At 55.5% G+C, this 19,966-nt stretch overlaps 1 protein-coding gene across 9 annotated transcripts in view; it reads right to left on the minus strand.

Annotated features, from left to right (window-relative positions):
- Positions 1-5,363: 5,363 nt before the first annotated feature.
- The window catches only part of grk6 (G protein-coupled receptor kinase 6), a 32,989-nt gene continuing 18,386 nt past the window's right edge, over positions 5,364-19,966 (minus strand). For 7 of the 9 annotated variants that reach the window (XM_030086615.1, XM_030086620.1, XM_030086612.1 and 4 more), the window contains 8 exons: positions 19,606-19,796; positions 19,034-19,071; positions 18,492-18,581; positions 16,847-17,055; positions 16,244-16,381; positions 15,989-16,126; positions 13,762-13,896; positions 5,364-5,568 (listed from right to left, as the gene is read on the minus strand). In XM_030086615.1, the coding sequence (XP_029942475.1) occupies positions 5,518-5,568; positions 13,762-13,896; positions 15,989-16,126; positions 16,244-16,381; positions 16,847-17,055; positions 18,492-18,581; positions 19,034-19,071; positions 19,606-19,796 (990 nt within the window). In that variant the 3' untranslated portion in view covers positions 5,364-5,517. The remainder of the gene's footprint in view (positions 5,569-13,761; positions 13,897-15,988; positions 16,127-16,243; positions 16,382-16,846; positions 17,056-18,491; positions 18,582-19,033; positions 19,072-19,605; positions 19,797-19,966) is intronic. The other 2 variants (XM_030086616.1, XM_030086614.1) reach the window with 2 other exon arrangements.

Consider the following 19,966-nt stretch of genomic DNA (forward strand, 5'->3'; position numbering starts at 1 on the left):
CTCTGACCTTCCATCTCATTGACCACTCGCAGCCCCCGCTGGTGCTGGGTTTCCCGTGGCTGCGTAAACACAACCCCCATATTGACTGGATTAAGGAGGAGATTGATTCCTGGAGCCCATTTTGTTTAAGTAACTGTTTACGTTCTGCACTCACTCCACATGTCTCTCTGCAGTCCTCCCCGCCAGAACCGGTAGATCTGTCAGCAGTCCCTGAGGCGTACCACGACCTGGTCCAAGTGTTCAGTAAGAGCAAGGCCCTCTCTCTGCCGCCACACCGACCTTACGACTGTCCCATCGATCTGCTTCCAGGAGCCACATTGCCCCGCAGCCGGTTGTACAATTTGACCCGGCCTGAGCGCGCCGCCATGGAGACCTACATTCAGGAGTCCCTGGCGGCTGGAACCATTCGTCCCTCTTCTTCTCCGGTGGCAGCGGGGTTTTTCTTCGTCGGCAAGAAGGACGGCTCTCTGAGACCCTGCATTGATTTCAGAGGTCTAAATGACATCACCGTAAAGAACCGCTACCCGCTGCCCTTGCTTAGCTCGGCCTTCCTTCCCCTGCACGGCGCCACGGTGTTCACGAAACTGGATCTCCGCAACGCCTATCACCTGGTCCGCATTCGTGAGGGGGATGAGTGGAAGACCGCGTTCAACACTCCGCTGGGCCATTTTGAGTACTTGGTTATGCCATTTGGACTCACTAACGCTCCTGCGGTTTTTCAGAACCTCATGAATGATGTGCTCCGAGACTTCATTGACCGCTTCGTTTTTGTGTACCTTGACGATGTCCTGATCTACTCCCGCAGTACTGAGGAACACATCCAGCATGTCCGTCTGGTCCTGGAGAGACTCCTGAAGAACCACCTGTATGTGAAGGCCGAGAAGTGTGAGTTCCATCAGTCCACTGTGTCCTTCTTGGGTTTCATCATCTCACAGGGAGAGACTCGCATGGATCCAGCTAAGCTGGCGGCGGTACAGGAGTGGCCTGAGCCGGAGAATCGGAAGCAGCTTCAACGGTTCCTGGGTTTTGCCAACTTCTACCGCCGGTTCATCAGGAACTACAGTAAGGTGGCCGCACCCCTCACTGCTCTCACGTCCACCACTCGTCCGTTTGTTTGGTCCCCAGAGGCCGCGAAGGCCTTCCAGGAACTCAAGGTTCGCTTCACTACAGCTCCCATACTAATTCAGCCTGATCCCAGTCTCCAGTTTGTGGTGGAGGTAGACGCCTCGGAAACCGGTGTGGGAGCCATTCTGTCCCAACGCCCTACCTCGGACAACAAGCTGCACCCCTGTGCCTTTTTTTCTCGCCGCCTCTCACCAGCAGAACGCAATTATGACATCGGCAACCGAGAGCTTCTGGCGGTCAAGCTGGCGTTGGAGGAGTGGAGGCACTGGCTGGAGGGAGCTGAGCAGCCATTCATAGTGTGGACTGATCACAAGAACCTCGAGTATGTGCGCTCCGCTAAACGTCTGAACTCCCGTCAGGCCCGTTGGACTCTGTTTTTTGGGCGTTTCAACTTCACCTTGACCTACCGCCCGGGGTCGCGTAACATCAAGCCAGATGCTCTGTCACGCCAGTTTGCCACCGAGGACTCCCCATCAGAACCAGGTTCCATCCTTCCCCAGTCCTGCACTGTCGGATCTCTCACATGGGAGGTGGAATCCCTAGTGCAACAGGCTCAACAGCACGAGCCAGGTCCAGGTAACGGCCCCGCTAACTGCCTGTTTGTGCCCAGCTCTGTCCGCTCTCAGGTCCTGCAGTGGGGACACTCTTCCCAGCTTTTCTGCCACCCTGGAGTCACCCGCACATTGGGAGTTCTACGACAGAGGTTTTGGTGGCCATCGATGGACAAGGACACGCGGGAGTTTGTGGCGGCCTGCGTTGTCTGCGCCCGGAATAAGACATCCACTCGGCCCTGTTCTGGCCTCCTTCAACCCTTGCCAGTGCCCAGTCGGCCGTGGTCCCATATTGCACTGGACTTCGTCACTGGCCTGCCTCCCTCCAACGGTAAAACCACAATCCTCTCTATTGTGGACAGGTTTTCCAAGGCTGCCCACTTTGTCGCCCTCTGTAAGTTGCCATCGGCCAAGGAGACAGCAGACCTGCTCGTCACTGAAGTGTTCCGCGTTCATGGCATCCCTGTGGATATCGTGTCCGACCGGGGACCACAGTTCACATCGGAGGTTTGGAGGGCATTTTGTTCGGCGTTGGGCCAAGGTGAGCCTGTCTTCTGGTTTCCATCCCCAGTCTAATGGTCAGACGGAGCGCCTAAATCAGGAGATGGAGGCCCTGCTCCGGTGTGTTTCTGCGGAGGATCCTGCGGCCTGGAGCACTCACCTGCCGTGGGTGGAATACGCGCATAACTCGCTGGTTAGCTCCTCCTCAGGCTTGTCCCCGTTTCAGTGCTCCCTGGGGTACCAGCCCCCTCTGTTCCCATCCCAGGAACAGGAGTTGGCGGTTCCTTCCGTTCAAGCTGCGATGAGGAGATGTGAACGGGTCTGGAAGAGGGCGCGGACCGCCCTGCTCAGGTCTTCCCACAGAATGGAGCAGCAGGCCAACCGCAAGCGGACTGCCGCTCCCACCTATTCCCCTGGACAGAAGGTCTGGTTGAGGGCCAAGGACCTGCCCCTTCGGGTTGAATCTCGGAAGCTGGCCCCTCGCTTTGTGGGACCGTTCGAAGTGGAGAGGATCATCAATCCCTGCGCGGTGCGTCTCAAGCTTCCCTCGTCCATGCGCATCCACCCCACTTTCCACGTCTCTCAGATCAAGCCTGTGGCCGAGAGTGACCTGGTCCCCCCTGTCCGTGCCCCGCCTCCGCCCAGGATGTTGGATGGCGGCCTGGTTTATACGGTGCGGCGGCTTCTGGATGTGCGCCGCCGGGGTCGAGGGGTTCAGTACCTGGTGGACTGGGAGGGTTACGGACCTGAGGAGCGTTCCTGGGTCCCCCGGGGCCGCATTATGGACCCCAGTCTCGTCCGGGAGTTTCATCGCCGCCATCCTGGGCGATTGGTGCGTGTGCCTGGAGGCACACGTAGGAGGGGGGGTACTGTCATGGCCAGCCCCCCGGCCTCCTCATAGGGAGGCCGTTTGTTTGTTTTTCAGGTGGGCGGCACTGGAGCGGGTTTTCGGAGGCGTGGTTCCAGCTCATCAGCCAGATGAGGGTCAGCTGCTCTCGTCCCTATTTAAGTGGCGTCCTTGGCTGGAATCGGCGCTGGATCTTAACCTCTGCTACAGTGTGTTAGACGTGCCTGCTTCGACCTGCTCTCGTGATCTGTGAATTCACCTTTTTTTCCCTCTGCTCGCAGTCTGGGGATCCGCTCCGCCTGCCGCCTGCCTGCTCCTAGTTCCTCCGGACTCGGATCCAACCTTGGACTGAGAATTGCCGAGAGTCATCCCGGACCCAGCTTGGTCCGGCTCTGCTTCTGGGCTCACCTTTTGTTAAAATAAATCCATTTTTTGCCCGCCATCTGTTCTCCCGTGTCGTCTGCGCCTGAGCCTCCGACCCCACCCGTAACAGTTATGTGGTTTATTTGCGTTTCCTTTTGTTGTGGTTGTGTTTTGCTTGCTGTTGTGTGCTGTTTGTGTCCTTTTATGTTCATCATGTGTCGGACCGTGGGTCAAGGGGGTTGCTTGGGGGTGACCTGGGGCCTACGGCCGCCATGATGTTGTCTCGGTGCTGGTGTGTCATGTTCCCTTGCTTGGTTGTTTTAACAATAAAGCTTTGGTTGAGTAACAGAGCAGACCTCGCCTCGTCTTCCTGCCCGCAAGTCGCCGCTCGAACGCCACAACATGCTCAAATGAACTGAACTACGAGGCGTACCCAAAAGAAACCGGAATTAGGTCATAAAACAATAATAATAACGAGTTTGGACTTCTGGCCGTCAGATGTGCTGCAGGTAAGCCTCGTGCACATCTGTGAGAAATCTGAGCTCCCAGAGTGACACTGATGCCTGTCAGGCGCTATTTATAGCAACAGAGTGCAGAGGAGGTCTGCGATTTTTTCCAAAATGGCGACATTGACTGTGAAGCCAGAGCAGAACATTAAATTCTGCTTCTTGCTGGAAAAACAGCAGCAGAAACACTCAGCTTGTTGCAGCAAGCCTACAAGGATGCTGCTCTGGGGAAGACTCAGGTCCATGAGTGGTCCGGGGGTCTGAGAAGGGCCAGATGTCGGCGCGTCAGGTCCGCTCAGCGTGAAAACAACGCTGAGCTGCTTCTCGGCTGTCCAGGGTCTCGTCCACAGCGAGTCCGTCCCTCCAGGTCAGACTGTAAACCAGCTACTACAGGAAGTCCTCAGACGCTCCGTGAGGATGTGAGGAGGAAGCAGAGCGTCGTGGCGGAGTGGAGCCGGTTGATCCACCACCACAGAGCGCCAGCGGACACGGCGCTGCGCCTCACGCTGTTTCTGGAGAAGAATGAGATGAATCTCCTCTCCCATCCGCCTGATTCTCCAGATGAAGCCTCCAGGGACTTTTTCTTGTTCCCCAGGTTGAAGAAGCAGCTGAAGGGACAGCGGTTTGCAGATGTGGAGGAGGGGACAGACAAATCACAGCCGGCCCTGAATGACTCTACGCACGAGTCTGACGACGCATTGGTGAAGTGGGAGACACGGCTGGAGCGCTGCATTAATGTGGATGGAGATTATTTTGAAGGCAACAGTGGTGTTTTATTTTGAAATGTCAGAAATAAAAAGTTACAGTCACATTCCGGATTCTTTTGGGTCCGCCCTCGTATATGATAACAAGAACATCAGATATTTCTCACCTTATCAGTGGAACAGCTTTTTGAGCAGCTCTGTCTCCTCTGCAGGTCTTCTGTCAGAGTCCAGCGCCGTGAGGACGTCGTCCTCGGTGGCCGTCAGCAGAAATGCCTCCAGTTGATGAAAGAAAGAGCTTCTGAGTCGGTTTTTGATGAAGTTCAAAATCGTAAACGTGCGCTCACGGCGCTCACAGCCACCTGCCGCGTCACGTCAGCGAGCTGCGGCCGTGCCGTGAGGCCCCGCCCACCCTGGTTTGTGTTGTGACTGTCAGCTGTCAGGGCCTCTCCCTTCACCAGTTGACCATGACAAACACAGACCAGCAGTGTGTGTCGGCGCTCAGAACGCACGGCGAGCCTCTGGAGCCAGCCGGCTGGTCTGACTGGAGGGAATTCAGAGAGGCAGCAGAAAACAATCATCGCGGACCGGACCGGCCCACTGTGGGTGGACGTCCCACCGGGACGGTGTCCGGTGGGCCGTCCACCCTGGTGACAACAATCAACATCTTGAGAACAATCAACACCGAGAAACATGGAACCCTGGAGGAGCAGGAGGAGCAGGCGTGGGAGGAGAACCGGTCTGGCTGGAGGAAGTCAGTCAGAAAAGATTCCAGTAAAAAAATAAGTTTATTTTCTCTTCGTCGTGTTTTTAAATAACATGAAACTGTTTAGATCCCGACACCGAGGCAACAACGCACCAGCAGCCTGAACAAGATGCTGTGTGTGTGTGTGTGTGTGTGTGTGTGTGTGTGTGTGTGTGTGTCACAGCCTGGCAGCCTCCTCGTCGCTGTCGCTGCAGTTCCCACAGCAGTCCTGTAGGGGGCAGATGATTACAAATATATTCAGGAATAAAACTCGACTCATTAAAATGACTGAAGGAAACTGAAAGACTAAAGAATGTCCCGGTCCCAGACCTCCTGTCCCCAGACCTCCTGTCCCCAGACCTCCTGTCCCCAGACTTCCTGTCCCCAGACCTCCTGTCCCCAGACCTCCTGTCCCCAGACCTCCTGTCCCCAGACTTCGTGTCTCCAGACCTCCTGTCCCCAGACCTCCTGTCCCCAGACCTCCTGTCCCCAGACCTCCTGTCCCCAGACTTCGTGTCTCCAGACCTCCTGTCCCCAGACCTCCTGTCCCCAGACCTCCTGTCCCCAGACTTCGTGTCTCCAGACTTCGTGTCTCCAGACCTCCTGTCCCCAGACCTCCTGTCCCCAGACCTCCTGTCCCCAGACTTCGTGTCTCCAGACCTCCTGTCCCCAGACCTCCTGTCCCCAGACCTCCTGTCCCCAGACTTCGTGTCTCCAGACTTCGTGTCTCCAGACCTCCTGTCCCCAGACCTCCTGTCCCCAGACTTCGTGTCTCCAGACTTCGTGTCTCCAGACCTCCTGTCCCCAGACCTCCTGTCCCCAGACTTCCTGTCCCCAGACCTCCTGTCCCCAGACCTCCTGTCCCCAGACTTCGTGTCCCCAGACCTCCTGTCCCCAGACCTCCTCTCCCCAGACTTCCTGTCCCCAGACCTCCTGTCCCCAGACCTCCTGTCCCCAGACCTCCTGTCCCCAGACTTCGTGTCTCCAGACCTCCTGTCCCCAGACCTCCTGTCCCCAGACTTCGTGTCTCCAGACCTCCTGTCCCCAGACCTCCTGTCCCCAGACCTCCTGTCCCCAGACTTCGTGTCTCCAGACCTCCTGTCCCCAGACCTCCTGTCCCCAGACCTCCTGTCCCCAGACCTCCTGTCCCCAGACCTCCTGTCCCCAGACTTCGTGTCTCCAGACTTCGTGTCTCCAGACCTCCTGTCCCCAGACCTCCTGTCCCCAGACTTCGTGTCTCCAGACTTCCTGTCTCCAGACCTCCTGTCCCCAGACTTCGTGTCTCCAGACTTCGTGTCTCCAGACCTCCTGTCCCCAGACCTCCTGTCCCCAGACTTCGTGTCCCCAGACCTCCTGTCCCCAGACCTCCTGTCCCCAGACTTCGTGTCTCCAGACCTCCTGTCCCCAGACCTCCTGTCCCCAGACTTCGTGTCCCCAGACCTCCTGTCCCCAGACCTCCTGTCCCCAGACTTCGTGTCTCCAGACTTCCTGTCTCCAGACTCCCTGTCCCCAGACTTCCTGTCCCCAGACTTCCTGTCCCCAGACCTCCTGTCCCCAGACTTCCTGTCCCCGGACTTCCTGTCTCCAGACTTCCTGTCCCCTTTTTTTTTTTTTTTTTTTTTCCCTTGTCCTGTTCGGCAGCTGGGGCGTGCAATATTGTATGATTGTAGCCTTTTACTATCCGAACAGATTTTAATATTAGCAGCCGGATGAGACTGAGTCTCCTCCTGCTGCTGCCTTTATTTAAAGCTGGCATCCGGCATGGCTACCGGACAGGACCGGGACGGAGACGCTCAGAGAGCAGGGACAGAAAGAGAGAAAGATAAAGAGAGGGAGAACGGAAGGGGGGGGGGGTTGGGGGGGGGGGGGGGGGGGGGGCGGCACAACCTATGTACAAAGTCACAATACAAAACAGTGTTGTCGACGCACCACACGCAACCTAGAACAATCCCAAACCCCCAATCTGGACAACACCAAAACAGAGCCGACAACCAACACAGAAAATTACAGAACCATACATACATTTTTTTTTTTTTTTTTTCCCCCTTTTTTTCCAAACCATATTAGTGAACAGACCAGGCCACAAAAATAAAAGGAGGTGTAGGGGAGGAAGGAAATGCAAGGACACCACAAACCGTATTTTTTTTTTTTTTTTTTTTTTAATATAGCTAGTCGTAACTAGTAGTAGCTCGGGGCGTGCATCAAGAGAGGTCTGCTACAGATCACCATTAGTCTAACCACCACAAGAAGACAAGGTAACCCAGTATGTAAAGAGTGATTAAAGATCAACGTGATCATGTGAATATGATGGTGACAGTGATAGTGATAGTGATCATGCATATATGACCTCTGACCTCTGAGAAGGCCAGAAGCAGGCCAGAGAGGCCCTCAGAGCCCAGACAGCCGGCGGACATCACAGAGCCCGGATCCAAGCCGCCCCCCCAGGCAGACGCCCACGCTCCGGTCCAGAAACGGGGCAGAGGAAAGCCCCGGCCGGGGACCCCGGCAGTCCCGGGGCCCGGGCCCCGCGGAGCCACGACCGGCAGGAGCCGGTCCACCCCGGGCGCCGGACGCCCGGGGCGGGCAGGGCCGAGAGCCCAAGGCCCAAGAGCCCAGGAGCCAACCCCCCACCCAGGCGAAGGGCTATGACCCACCCGGGAGAACCAGCCCACACGGGCGGCTACCCACCCCAGGCCAGTACACCCCCCAGCGCTCCGGCCACGCACCCCGAGATCCAGGGCATCACCCCCCCCCCCCCCCACCCCACCCCCCCACCCCACGACCCCCACCCGGAACCCACCCCCCGCCCGGCCCACCCCTCCCACCCCCTGTCCTCTCCCGCCTCACTCCCCCCCGCCCCAACCCAACACTCATACCCACTCACTCATACTGACACACACACATGCACACACGCACACACACAACCACTCATCCCTAAACCAAACGCACACACACACACACTCACATTCCAACACACTCACACCCTCTCACGCACACGCTAACAAGCACGCGCACGCACACGCACATACACACACACAGACACACAGACACACACACACACACACACACACACACACACACACACACACGCACAGTCTTGTATTTCTATCCTTGTGGGGACCGTCCATTGACTCCCATTCATGTCTAGCCCCTAACCCTGACCCTTACCCTAACCCTAACCCACACCACAACAAAGCCTAACCCTAAAGAAATGTTTTTGACCTTTTACTTTTTTCAGTAACAACAACATGGTCAAGAAAACACTGTTTCTCCTACTTAGGACCGGAAAAAGGTCCCACAAGGCACGTCGTTCCACGTTTTGTCGGGGCCAAATGTCCCCACAAGGATAGAAATACGAGAACACACACACACACACACACACACACACACACACACACACACACACACACACACACACACACAGTCCATCCTACCCCAAACACACTCACATTCCCGCGTCATCCAACTGTCACATCCTGTGGGAGACCCCCCCGGAAGGCAAGGGAACACCGAACCCCACATCCAGAACCCCCCGCCACCCACAACTGCCGCCCCCACCCCCCCACCCCCCCGCCGCAGACAGGTATGCACCCCCCTGAGCCAGCAGCCCCCCAAACCACAGCCGCTCCAAACCCCCGGCCTGTGGGGAAAACAACAGCCCCCCCCCGCCCTCCCCCCCACCAGAAGGAACCTGGAAACGGGGGCGCAGAAGACCCCATTGCCCTCCCTCCCCCCCCTCCGTCTCGTGAGTGTTGATGGAGTATATGTTGTTTGCGATTAAAATTTGAGGGTCAGTAACCACACCGTGCCGCGAGTGAGGCCAAACGAGCAGTCTCATCTACCTGAACAGCCCCACCCCCGACACAGCGCGCCAAGACCCCCCGATGTGTGTGTTTGTATGTGTTTGGTCGTGTTAGATGACTAAGTGCAATTAAGACTGAGAGGCGAGCCACTGAAGCGTGCAGTGATTGGGGCCACTTAGACGGCCCCCTCCACCACACCCAGCTTGATAAGCCCGCCTCCCAAAGCCCTACGTGTGTGTGCATGAGAGTGAGGGGAGAGGGGGGTCCGGGGATGCCGCAGCACCCCCGTCACCCAGGAGCCCCCCGATGAAGGACAGGGCCAGGAGCGCCACCCCCCCCCCCCCCCCCCCCCAGGACCAGGGCGGACAGCGACCATGGCCAGAGAACCACCGACCCAAGAAGCACACACCCATCATGCATCAGGAGGAGTGAAGGTGAGGACAGACAGGGGGCAGCAGAAGGACCCAGACCCAGGGCCCACCGCCCCCAGGTCCACCGGGGCCCCCCCCCACAGGACACCTCACTCTCTCATACATAGCTCCAGTCGCCCACACATATACACACACGTACAGACATACATACATACTTACAGATACACACCCTCACACACATACATACCCCGCTCACAGATACATACCCACACACACATACATACATAGTCATACACAAACATATCCAGATACACACCCACACACTCACATACACCTACATAAATCCCCACACATACAAAAACATATATACATACTCACACATACACACCCACACACATATACACATACACGTACACGCACCTTCCCCAACCCCCTAACCCCCACAGCCCACCACCCCCCTATCTACACCCCCATCCACCCCACCCTGTCCCCCACCACCCACCCACCTCCCCCGCCACCCCCCACCCATCCACCCCACCCCCCTGTCCCCCACCACCACAACCCCCCACCCCGATGCCCTGGATTCCGGGGCAGCAACCAGACACCAGGGCGTGCACCGACCCAGGCCGCGGCAGCACGCCCGAGCCGACCGGCCCCCCCAGCCAGGTCGACCCCCCCACCCTCACGGAAGGAGAGAGCCCCCAGGCACCAGGGCCCAGGGCCCCCAGCCACACCCGCCCCAGGACACCCCGGCCGCCCGGACATGAGCCGGCACCCGCCGACCCCGGCCCCCCGGGGCCCCCGCCCCACCGCCGCCAGACAGCCCCAACAACCGGCGGCCCCCCCACCCCCAATCCAAACCAAACACGAAGACAGCCCCCAGCGAAGCTGCCCAGATCCCGACCCCAAGACAGTGCCAACCACCTGCAGCCATCAGGCCCCCCCACCAACAACCGACCCTCAAAGTGGAGAGGCCCCCCCACCAACAACCGACCCTCAAAGTGGAGAGGCCCCCCCCACCAACAACCGACCCTCAAAGTGGAGAGGCCCCCCCCACCAACAACCGACCCTCAAAGAGGAGAGGCCCTCATCTTCCCCTTACATGAAGTGATGGAGCTGATCACAGGGGACCAGAGGGAACCAGATTCAGCTGATTGATCCTCTGAACAGACAGACATCGTCTCCAAGCTGATATGATCTAATAGAAGATTCTTAAACTGCCTGTTACTCAGATTACTTCTGGATTTCCAATTTACAAGGATAGTTTTCTTTGCGATGCACAAGATGGTGAGAACCATGTAGACAGAGTTTATCGACATGTTAATTTCACCCAGATCACCTAAAAGGCACAGTGTGGGAGTAGCAGGGATGTTGCAGTGAACCATGTTGACAGGTCTTCACACACCTGAAGCCAGAACCTCTGCACTGGTGAGCAGGACCACAAGGCATGGAGGGAGCTGTCATCATGTTATCATTGCAGTGTGAGCAGATATCAGATTGTGATAGACCCATCTGGAACATCCTTCGTCCTGTGTAATGAATTCTATGCAGAATTTTGAATTGTATTAGTTGTATATTTGAATTCTTTGTCATTTTGAAAGTATTTAAACATATTTGTGACCACGCATTTTGGTCAAAGTTGTTAGATAAGTCAGCCTCCCATTTTAAGGTCGGAAGGAAGATTTAATCTTCTACCTTTGATAATATTTTATATATCTTTGATAGCAACTTTGGGGAACTGAGGTTTAAGAATTCTTCGACCCCGAGAGGTAGCTGTCCCTGCAGTTGATTAAAGGTATACTTTTTGCCTATGATAGATTTAAGTTGATGATATTCTAAAAATGCTGTGCTGCTGATTCCATATTGTGAGATGAGAGTATTGAATGATAGAAAGTTGCCATTTTCAATGATATGTTCAAGCTGGCTGATTCCTTTATTTCTCCACTGAGTGAAGTTGATCATCTTTTTGTTTTGCAGGATGTCCGGGTTGTTCCAGATGGGTGTGAGTTTACACGGGATCAGAGAAGATTTGGTTAGCTTTAGAAAGTCCCACCAAGCCATTAAAGAGGAGCTGATGTTGACACTTTTAAAACAGCGATGGGATTTGATGGTGGGACTGATGAATGGCAGGTCAGAGATGACTAGATCCTCACATAATGCTGCTCTACATCCAGCCATGGCTCATCTAAATTGTTCGGTTTAAGCCATTTGGAGATATACTGCAGCTTGCTGGCTATAAAGTAATTACTGAAGTTAGGCAAGTCTAGTCCACCTCTGTCTTTAGTCTGTTGTAACGTCTTTAAACTGATACGTGATGGTTTATTTTTCCAGAGAAATTTAGATATGTATGAGTCCAGTGATTTGAACCAGCCAGACGATGGTTTGGTTGGTATCATTGAAAATAAATAGTTAACCTTAGGTAAAGTCATCATTTTAATGGTGGCAACCCTCCCCATAAGAGATATAGGTAAGCGTCTCCACCATAAGAGGTCATCCTCTGTTGATTTCAGTAACGGAACGTAATTTAGTTTTAAAAGTTCTGATATCCTTGGAGAAATGTTTATGCCTAAATATCTAATGTTTCCAGACTGGATTGTAGCATTGGGTATACTTTGTAAATCACAGTTTATAGGCATGGCTGTAGTCTTAGACCAGTTGATAGAATAGTCAGATATTAGTGAAAATTTGTCAATAAGTGTGATTGTCTGGGAGATAGAAGATGGAGAGTTCTGCAGGAAAAGCAATACATCATCTGCATAAAGACTTATTTTATGTTCTATCTTATTGTTGGCCAGGATCCCTCTGATGTCTTTATTTTGTCTTATAGCAGCTGCCAGAGGTTCGATAAAGATGTCAAACAGTGAGGAGAGAGTGGACAGCCCTGTCTGGTTCCTCGCTGCAGACAGAAGCTTGGAGAAGTCTGCTCGTTAGTCTTCACACATGCAGCTGGGTTGTTATATAAGATTTTAATCCAGTCTATGAAAGACGTTCCAAACCCAAATTTGGTTAATATTCCAAATAGAAATTTCCAATTTACTCGATCAAAAGCTTTTTCAGCATCTAAAGAGATAATTATGGATTCCAGATTGTGTATTGTAGCGTAATCTATTATATTAATTAATCTGCGCATGTTATTGGATGAGTGTCTACCTTTAATGAACCCTGTTTGGTCAGGATGTATTATGAGCGGGGTTACCTTCCTGTCCCCAGACCTCCTGTCCCCGGACTTCCTGTCTCCAGACTTCCTGTCTCCAGACTTCCTGTCTCCAGACTTCCTGTCCCCAGACTTCCTGTCCCCAGACTTCCTGTCCCCAGACTTCCTGTCTCCAGACTTCCTGTCCCCAGACTTCCTGTCTCCAGACTTCCTGTCTCCAGACTTCCTGTCTCCAGACTTCCTGTCCCCAGACTTCCTGTCTCCAGACTTCCTGTCTCCAGACTTCGTGTCCCCTGACTTCGTGTCCCCAGACTTCCTGTCTCCAGACTTCGTGTCCCCAGACTTCCTGTCTCCAGACTTCCTGTCTCCAGACTTCCTGTCTCCAGACTTCGTGTCCCCAGACTTCCTGTCCCCTGACTTCCTGTCTCCAGACTTCCTGTCTCCTGACTTCCTGTCCCCAGACTTCCTGTCCCCAGACTTCCTGTCCCCTGACTTTGTGTCCCCAGACTTCCTGTCTCCAGACTTCCTGTCTCCTGACTTCCTGTCCCCAGACTTCCTGTCCCCAGACTTCCTGTCCCCTGACTTTGTGTCCCCAGACTTCCTGTCCCCAGACTTCCTGTCCCCAGACTTCCTGTCTCCAGACTTTGTGTCTCCAGACTTCCTGTCTCCAGACTTCCTGTCTCCAGACTTCCTGTCTCCTGACTTCCTGTCCCCTGACTTCCTGTCTCCAGACTTCCTGTCTCCAGACTTCCTGTCCCCTGACTTCCTGTCTCCAGACTTCCTGTCTCCTGACTTCCTGTCTCCTGACTTCCTGTTCAGACGTTCTCAACGTTTTGGCTCAAGACATTAAAATTACGAAGAATAAACATGTTTCCATGAAATTACAACAAAAACAACAACAACAACAATAATAATAATAATAACAATAATAACAATGATAATAATAATAATGATAATAATAATAATAATGAAAATCACTCGTCTGTTGTCTTTTCTTGAAAACCTTCTGGAGCTGAGGCGTGACCTTTAACCTCTCTCTCTGAACGAAACGTTTCCTGCGGTCAGACTGCAGCTGTCGCGATGCGTTCACTGACCTGTCGGACAAACAGCCACTGCAGCAGACCCCGTTTGGGGGGCGGAGACGGCTGACCCCTCCAGTCCAGGTCGGGGGTCACCGAGCCGTCGGGCAGGAAGACGTTGAGTTCGGAGAAACACTCCGTCTCGATCATCTGGCAGAAAGACGAGAACGTTCTGCTGAGAACCCGAGAAGACAAGACGGTTCTGCTGAGAACCGGCATTCAGTGTGTCATTCCAGTTCCAGGTTTTGCAGCCTGCCGTGAACCCGAGGTCTCTAAAAGCTAGAGTTGTTCCGGTTCCGATACCAGGATCGGAAATTGTGCCGATACTGCCGAAAATGCTGCATCGGTATCGGAGAGTCCTGGAGTCCAGACCCGATCCGAGACCACGTCATGAATGAAATGAGTGATCAGTTTACTGGTCCGCTCCGTCCGCTCCGTCCGCTCCGTCCGCTCCGTCAGCTCCGTCAGCTCTGTCAGCTCCGTCCGCTCCGTCGGCTCCGTCAGCTCCGTCAGCACTGACACTTCTTCTTCTGTAACGTTTTGGCAGCCTGCATCCCGTTGGCCGCACTACCGCCACCTGCTGGCCGTCAGCTGACACAGTTCTTTGCGCTGCAGCAGCTGCTGTTCATGAGAGGAAGAAGAAGAAGGGACCAGGCGACCGACGCTCAGCGCCGTTACAGAAGCTGTTGCTTTGTTCAGAGAGCAGCTTCTGCTCTTTGGATTGAACTTCATAGGCTGGTTTTGGACGAGAACATTCTGGAGAGTAATCTTTAAAGTTGCTGTTGAACTATTTTTTACTGTTCTATTTAAACTCCCTGTTCATTTTACTATGTTATGTTTGCACCCTAGTTAATAAAATATTTCTAGATCTGTTTATGAAGTTACTGTTGCACTGCTGTATTTATACTGTTTTGTCTAAATGACTTCATTTTACAATATTGTGTCTGCACTTCAATTTAAAAATGCAACAACATATATTCCCAGATTTATTTAAGTTGTCGTTGCAGTACTGTTTAATATTGTTCTATTTAAATTTCCTTTAATTTGAAAATATTGGGGCTGCACTTTATTGAAAATAATTATTCCCAGATTGATTTAGTTCAGTTTTATTTGCACTGCTGTTTTTTATCCTGTTCTGTTTAAAAAGAAATGTCTTGAATCTGCTGTATTGATTCATGTTAGAGGGTTTAACCCGAGCCGGGCCTCACCCCCGAGATGGTCATGTGACAGTCCTGCAGGCGAGGCCTGGAGTTATTCTCTAACATACTGGTACCGGATCGGGACTCGGTATCGGCCGATACCCACAGGAAAAGCATCGGAATCGGTATCAGGAGGCAAAAAATGGTATCGGAACATCTCTGCTAAAAGCTCCACCTCGGCCACGCCCTCTCCGTCGGTCCGTGTGGCCGGCAGCAGCTGACCCGGGTGACCTGAGGTGACCTGGATGACCTGGGTGACCCGGGTGACCTGAGGTGACCTGAGGTGACCTGAGGTGACCTGGGTGACCTGAGGTGACCTGGACGACCTGGGTGACCCGGGTGACCTGGATGACCTGGGTGACCTGGGTGACCTGGGTGACCCGGGTGACCTGAGGTGACCTGGACGACCTGGGTGACCCGTGGTGACCTGAGGTGACCTGGATGACCTGGGTGACCTGGGTGACCCGGGTGACCTGAGGTGACCTGGGTGACCTGAGGTGACCTGGGTGACCTGAGGTGACCTGGGTGACCTGAGGTGACCTGGGTGACCTGGGTGACCTGAGGTGACCTGGATGACCTGGGTGACCTGGATGACCTGGGTGACCTGGGTGACCTGGATGACCCGGGTGACCTGAGGTGACCTGGGTGACCCGGGTGACCCGGGTGACCTGGGTGACCTGGATGACCCGGGTGACCTGAGGTGACCTGGGTGACCCGGGTGACCTGAGGTGACCTGGGTGACCCGGGTGACCTGGGTGACCTGAGGTGACCTGGGTGACCCGGGTGACCCGGGTGACCTGAGGTGACCTGGATGACCTGGGTGACCTGGGTGACCCGGGTGACCCGGGTGACCCGGATGATCTGGGTGACCTGGGTGACCCGGGTGACCCGGGTGACCCGGGTGACCCGGGTGACCTGGGTGACCTGAGGTGACCTGGGTGACCTGAGGTGACCTGGATGACCTGGGTGACCTGGGGTGACCTGGGTGACCCGGGTGACCCGGGTGACCCAGATGACCTGGGTGACCTGTGGTGACCTCTGACCTCATTCTGCCAGGGGATGCTGACGCTCCCGGTGGACACTTTGCTGTAGAAGTCCTGGTCTCGGGGCTCCAGCTCCACTCCTCTGACCGAGGAGAACTGCTCGATGTCCAGAACGTCTTTACAGTAGATGGCCTGAGGCTGGACACACACACACACACACACACACACACACACACACACACACACACTCAGACTCAGACTCTGGGTGTCCCCCTGTGGGTCGGGGCCCAGGTCCGGGCTCCAGGCGGGTCTTACGTCGGGTACGAAGGGCGGCTGCAGCATTCCCGCCTCCAGACGCGTGAAGTTGATGGAGCTGAACATGGGGTGACCTTTGACCTCTGAGGCTCCGCCCCCCTGACAGCCCAGTCTCTCTGAGGGGTCTTTGGCCAGCAGCTGAGAACAGAGGAGGGTCGCAGTGCAGGTCTGAGAGAGACTGTCAGGACCTGATCCTGGATCAACAGCAGAGCTGCTAATGCTAACATTCAGCTAGATGCTAATGCTAACATTCAGCTAAACCAACAGCAGATGCTAATGCTAACATTCAGCTAGATGCTAATGCTAACATTCAGCTAAACCAACAGCAGATGCTAATGCTAACATTCAGCTAGATGCTAATGCTAACATTCAGCTAAACCAACAGCAGATGCTAATGCTAACATTCAGCTAAACCAACAGCAGAGGCTAATGCTCTGTGACTCGTTCCGTCTCCAGCAGAAGAACCAGAACCAGAGTTGGTTCCATGGACGAACCAGGAACCGACTTCTGATCGATAAAACTTCATCCTGAGCAGAAGCTGTTAGCATTAGCATTAGCATTATCTGACTGACGGGGGCCGAGTCACTCTGCGACTCCACCCACCTTCCTGCAGAGGGACCGGGCGTCCCGGGAGAACTTGGCGGAGTACTCCTCCTCCGCCTCCAGCACCAGCCGCTCCACCTCCTCCCTCCTCATCCTCCTCTTCCTCTGCTGGAACGGCGCCCGGCCCTCCAGCATCTCGAACAGCAGGCAGCCCAGCCCCCACCAGTCCGGCGCCAAGGCGTAGCGCTGGTTCCGCACCACCTCTGGAGCTGGGGGGGGCAGCGAGGGGCGGAGGCGGGGGGTGGAGAAGGGTGGAGGGAAGAGCAGAGAGGGGTGCAGAGAGTTAATGTCCCTGCAGGACAGGTTGAACAAACTGCTGTGTGTGTCTGAGCATGTGTGTGTGAGTGTGTGTGTTTGTGCCGATGTGTATCTGTGTGCTATGTTCCCCGGTATCGATAGAGGGGAACATCGGGATGACCCCGACCAGATCATGTGACCAGATCCTGTGACCAGATCATGTGACCAGATCCTGTGACCAGATCGTGTGACCAGATCATGTGACCAGATCCTGTGACCAGATCATGTGACCAGATCATGTGACCAGATCATGTGACCAGATCCTGTGACCAGATCGTGTGACCAGATCGTGTGACCAGATCATGTGACCAGATCCTGTGACCAGATCATGTGACCAGATCATGTGACCAGATCCTGTGACCAGATCGTGTGACCAGATCGTGTGACCAGATCGTGTGACCAGATCGTGTGACCAGATCGTGTGACCAGATCGTGTGACCAGATCGTGTGACCAGATCATGTGACCAGATCATGTGACCAGATCGTGTGACCAGATCGTGTGACCAGATCGTGTGACCAGATCATGTGACCAGATCATGTGACCAGATCATGTGACCAGATCATGTGACCAGATCCTGTGACCAGATCATGTGACCAGATCATGTGACCAGATCCTGTGACCAGATCATGTGACCAGATCATGTGACCAGATCATGTGACCAGATCATGTGACCAGATCATGTGACCAGATCATGTGACCAGGCGGCGTCTGATCCAACCAGTCGCCTGCATGATAATCAGAACTGCAAATCCTGGCGCTGATGCGGCGGCGGCGCGACCAGTTTTATAATTCTAATGAAAGGCGACTGGATTGATCAAACGCCGCCTGGTCACATGACGTGGTCACATGACCAGACAGCCGCTGGCGCTGCGCGCTCGGAGCTAAGCTCCTCGCTTCGAACAGGACATGAAGCTCCAGGTCCGTTCTCCACCTCTGACCTGTCGTCTCATCACCGTCCGTCCTCCAGCGCCCCCTGCTGCTGAGCAGAGGCGGCGCAGCCGCATCGCTGCGCTGCGATTCCCAGAATGCCTCTGGCACCGGTCACATGACCAGACAGCCGCTAAGCGCTCGTAGCTAAGCTACTCGGTTCGAACAGATCGTCAAAAACTGCAAACCGTCGCCGCAGCCGCATCGTGAGAAACACACACACACACACACACACACACACACACACACACACACACACACACACACACACACACACAGGCCACCGAGAGCCCCCCCCCCTCCCCCCCAGGGGGCCGACGAGCACTGGTGCTGACCTGACTGTATCCCTCTGTGTGTGAGTGTGTGTGTGTGTGTGTGTGTGTGTGTGTGTGTGTGTGTGTGTGTGTGTTCGAGGGTTACCCATGTAGCCCACCGTTCCCACTCGTCCTTTAATAGTTTGACCTTCAGGGATGTGAACGGCTAAACCAAGGTCAGAGATCCTGATGTGACCTGAGGATGGACGGACACACACACACACACACACACACACACACACACACACACACACACACACACACACACACACACACACACACACAGTTCATCTCTTCATTCTCATTCCAAATATTTCACATTTTCATTTTTCCTTCGTTTTTCAGCTGAAATAAACAGATCTGGGTCCAGGTCTGGGTCCAGGTCTGGGTCCAGGCCCGGGTCTAGGCCCGGGTCCAGGTCTGGGTCCAGGTCTGGGTCCAGGCCCGGGTCCAGCTCCATGTCCAGGTCCAGGCCCGGGTCCAGCTCCGGGTCCAGGTTCGGGTCCAGGTCCGGGTCCAGCTCCTTGTCCAGGCCTGGGTCCAGGTCTGGGTCCAGCTCCTTGTCCAGGCCCGGGTCCAGGCCTGGGTCCAGGCCCGGGTCCAGGCTGGGTCCAGGTGGGTCCAGGTGGGTCTGGCTGCAGGTCTCACCGTGGTCGTCCAGCAGGATGTTCTCGGGCTTCAGGTCTCTGCGTGGCGTGGAGACGGGGTTAGGGACGGGACGGGATGGAGACGGGACGGGGACAAAGAGGGGCCGGAACGGAGACGGGACGGGACAGGACGGGATGGGACGGGGACGGGACAGGACGGGACGGGACGGGGACGGGACAGGACGGGACGGGACGGGGACGGGGACGGGACGGGACGGGACGGGGACGGGACAGGACAGGACGGGACGGGACGGGGACGGGGACGGGACGGGACGGGACGGGGACGGGACAGGACGGGACGGGACGGGACGGGACGGGGACGGGAAGGGACGGGACGGGGACGGGGACGGGGACGGGACGGGGACGAGGACGGGGACGGGACGGGGACGGGACGGGGACGGGACGGGACGGGATGGGACGGGGACGGGGACGGGGACGGGACGGGGACAGGACGGGGACGGGACGGGACGGGATGGGACGGGGACGGGGACGGGGACGGGACGGGGACAGGACGGGGACGGGACGGAGACGGGACGGGGACAGGGACCGTGCCGGGAGTGAGACCTCTCCCACCTGTAGGCGATCCGCTCCCGGTGCAGGTCCTCCAGACCGCAGCAGATCTGGGCCGAGTAGAAGACGGCCCGGTCCTGGTCCAGACCCGGCTCCCCCATGTGGTAGATGTGGAACTTCAGGTCTCCGCCGTTCATCAGGGTCAGGACGAGACACAGAGCGTCCCTCGTCTCGTAGGCGTACGCGAGGCTCACCTGGACAGACGGCAGGACCAGAGGGACCAGGTCCCCCTATCGGTTACTGCACCAGACTAACCTGATTCTAGTCCCTGTCCTGGTCTCCTGGTCCCTGTCCTGGTCTCTGATGCCATAGAGCAGTGGCAGAAGTGTGAGGAGAGAGAGAGAGAGAGAGAGAGAGAGAGAGA

The sequence above is a fragment of the Salarias fasciatus genome, unplaced genomic scaffold (genome assembly GCF_902148845.1).
Source record: "Salarias fasciatus unplaced genomic scaffold, fSalaFa1.1, whole genome shotgun sequence".
Lineage (NCBI taxonomy): Eukaryota > Metazoa > Chordata > Actinopteri > Blenniiformes > Blenniidae > Salarias > Salarias fasciatus.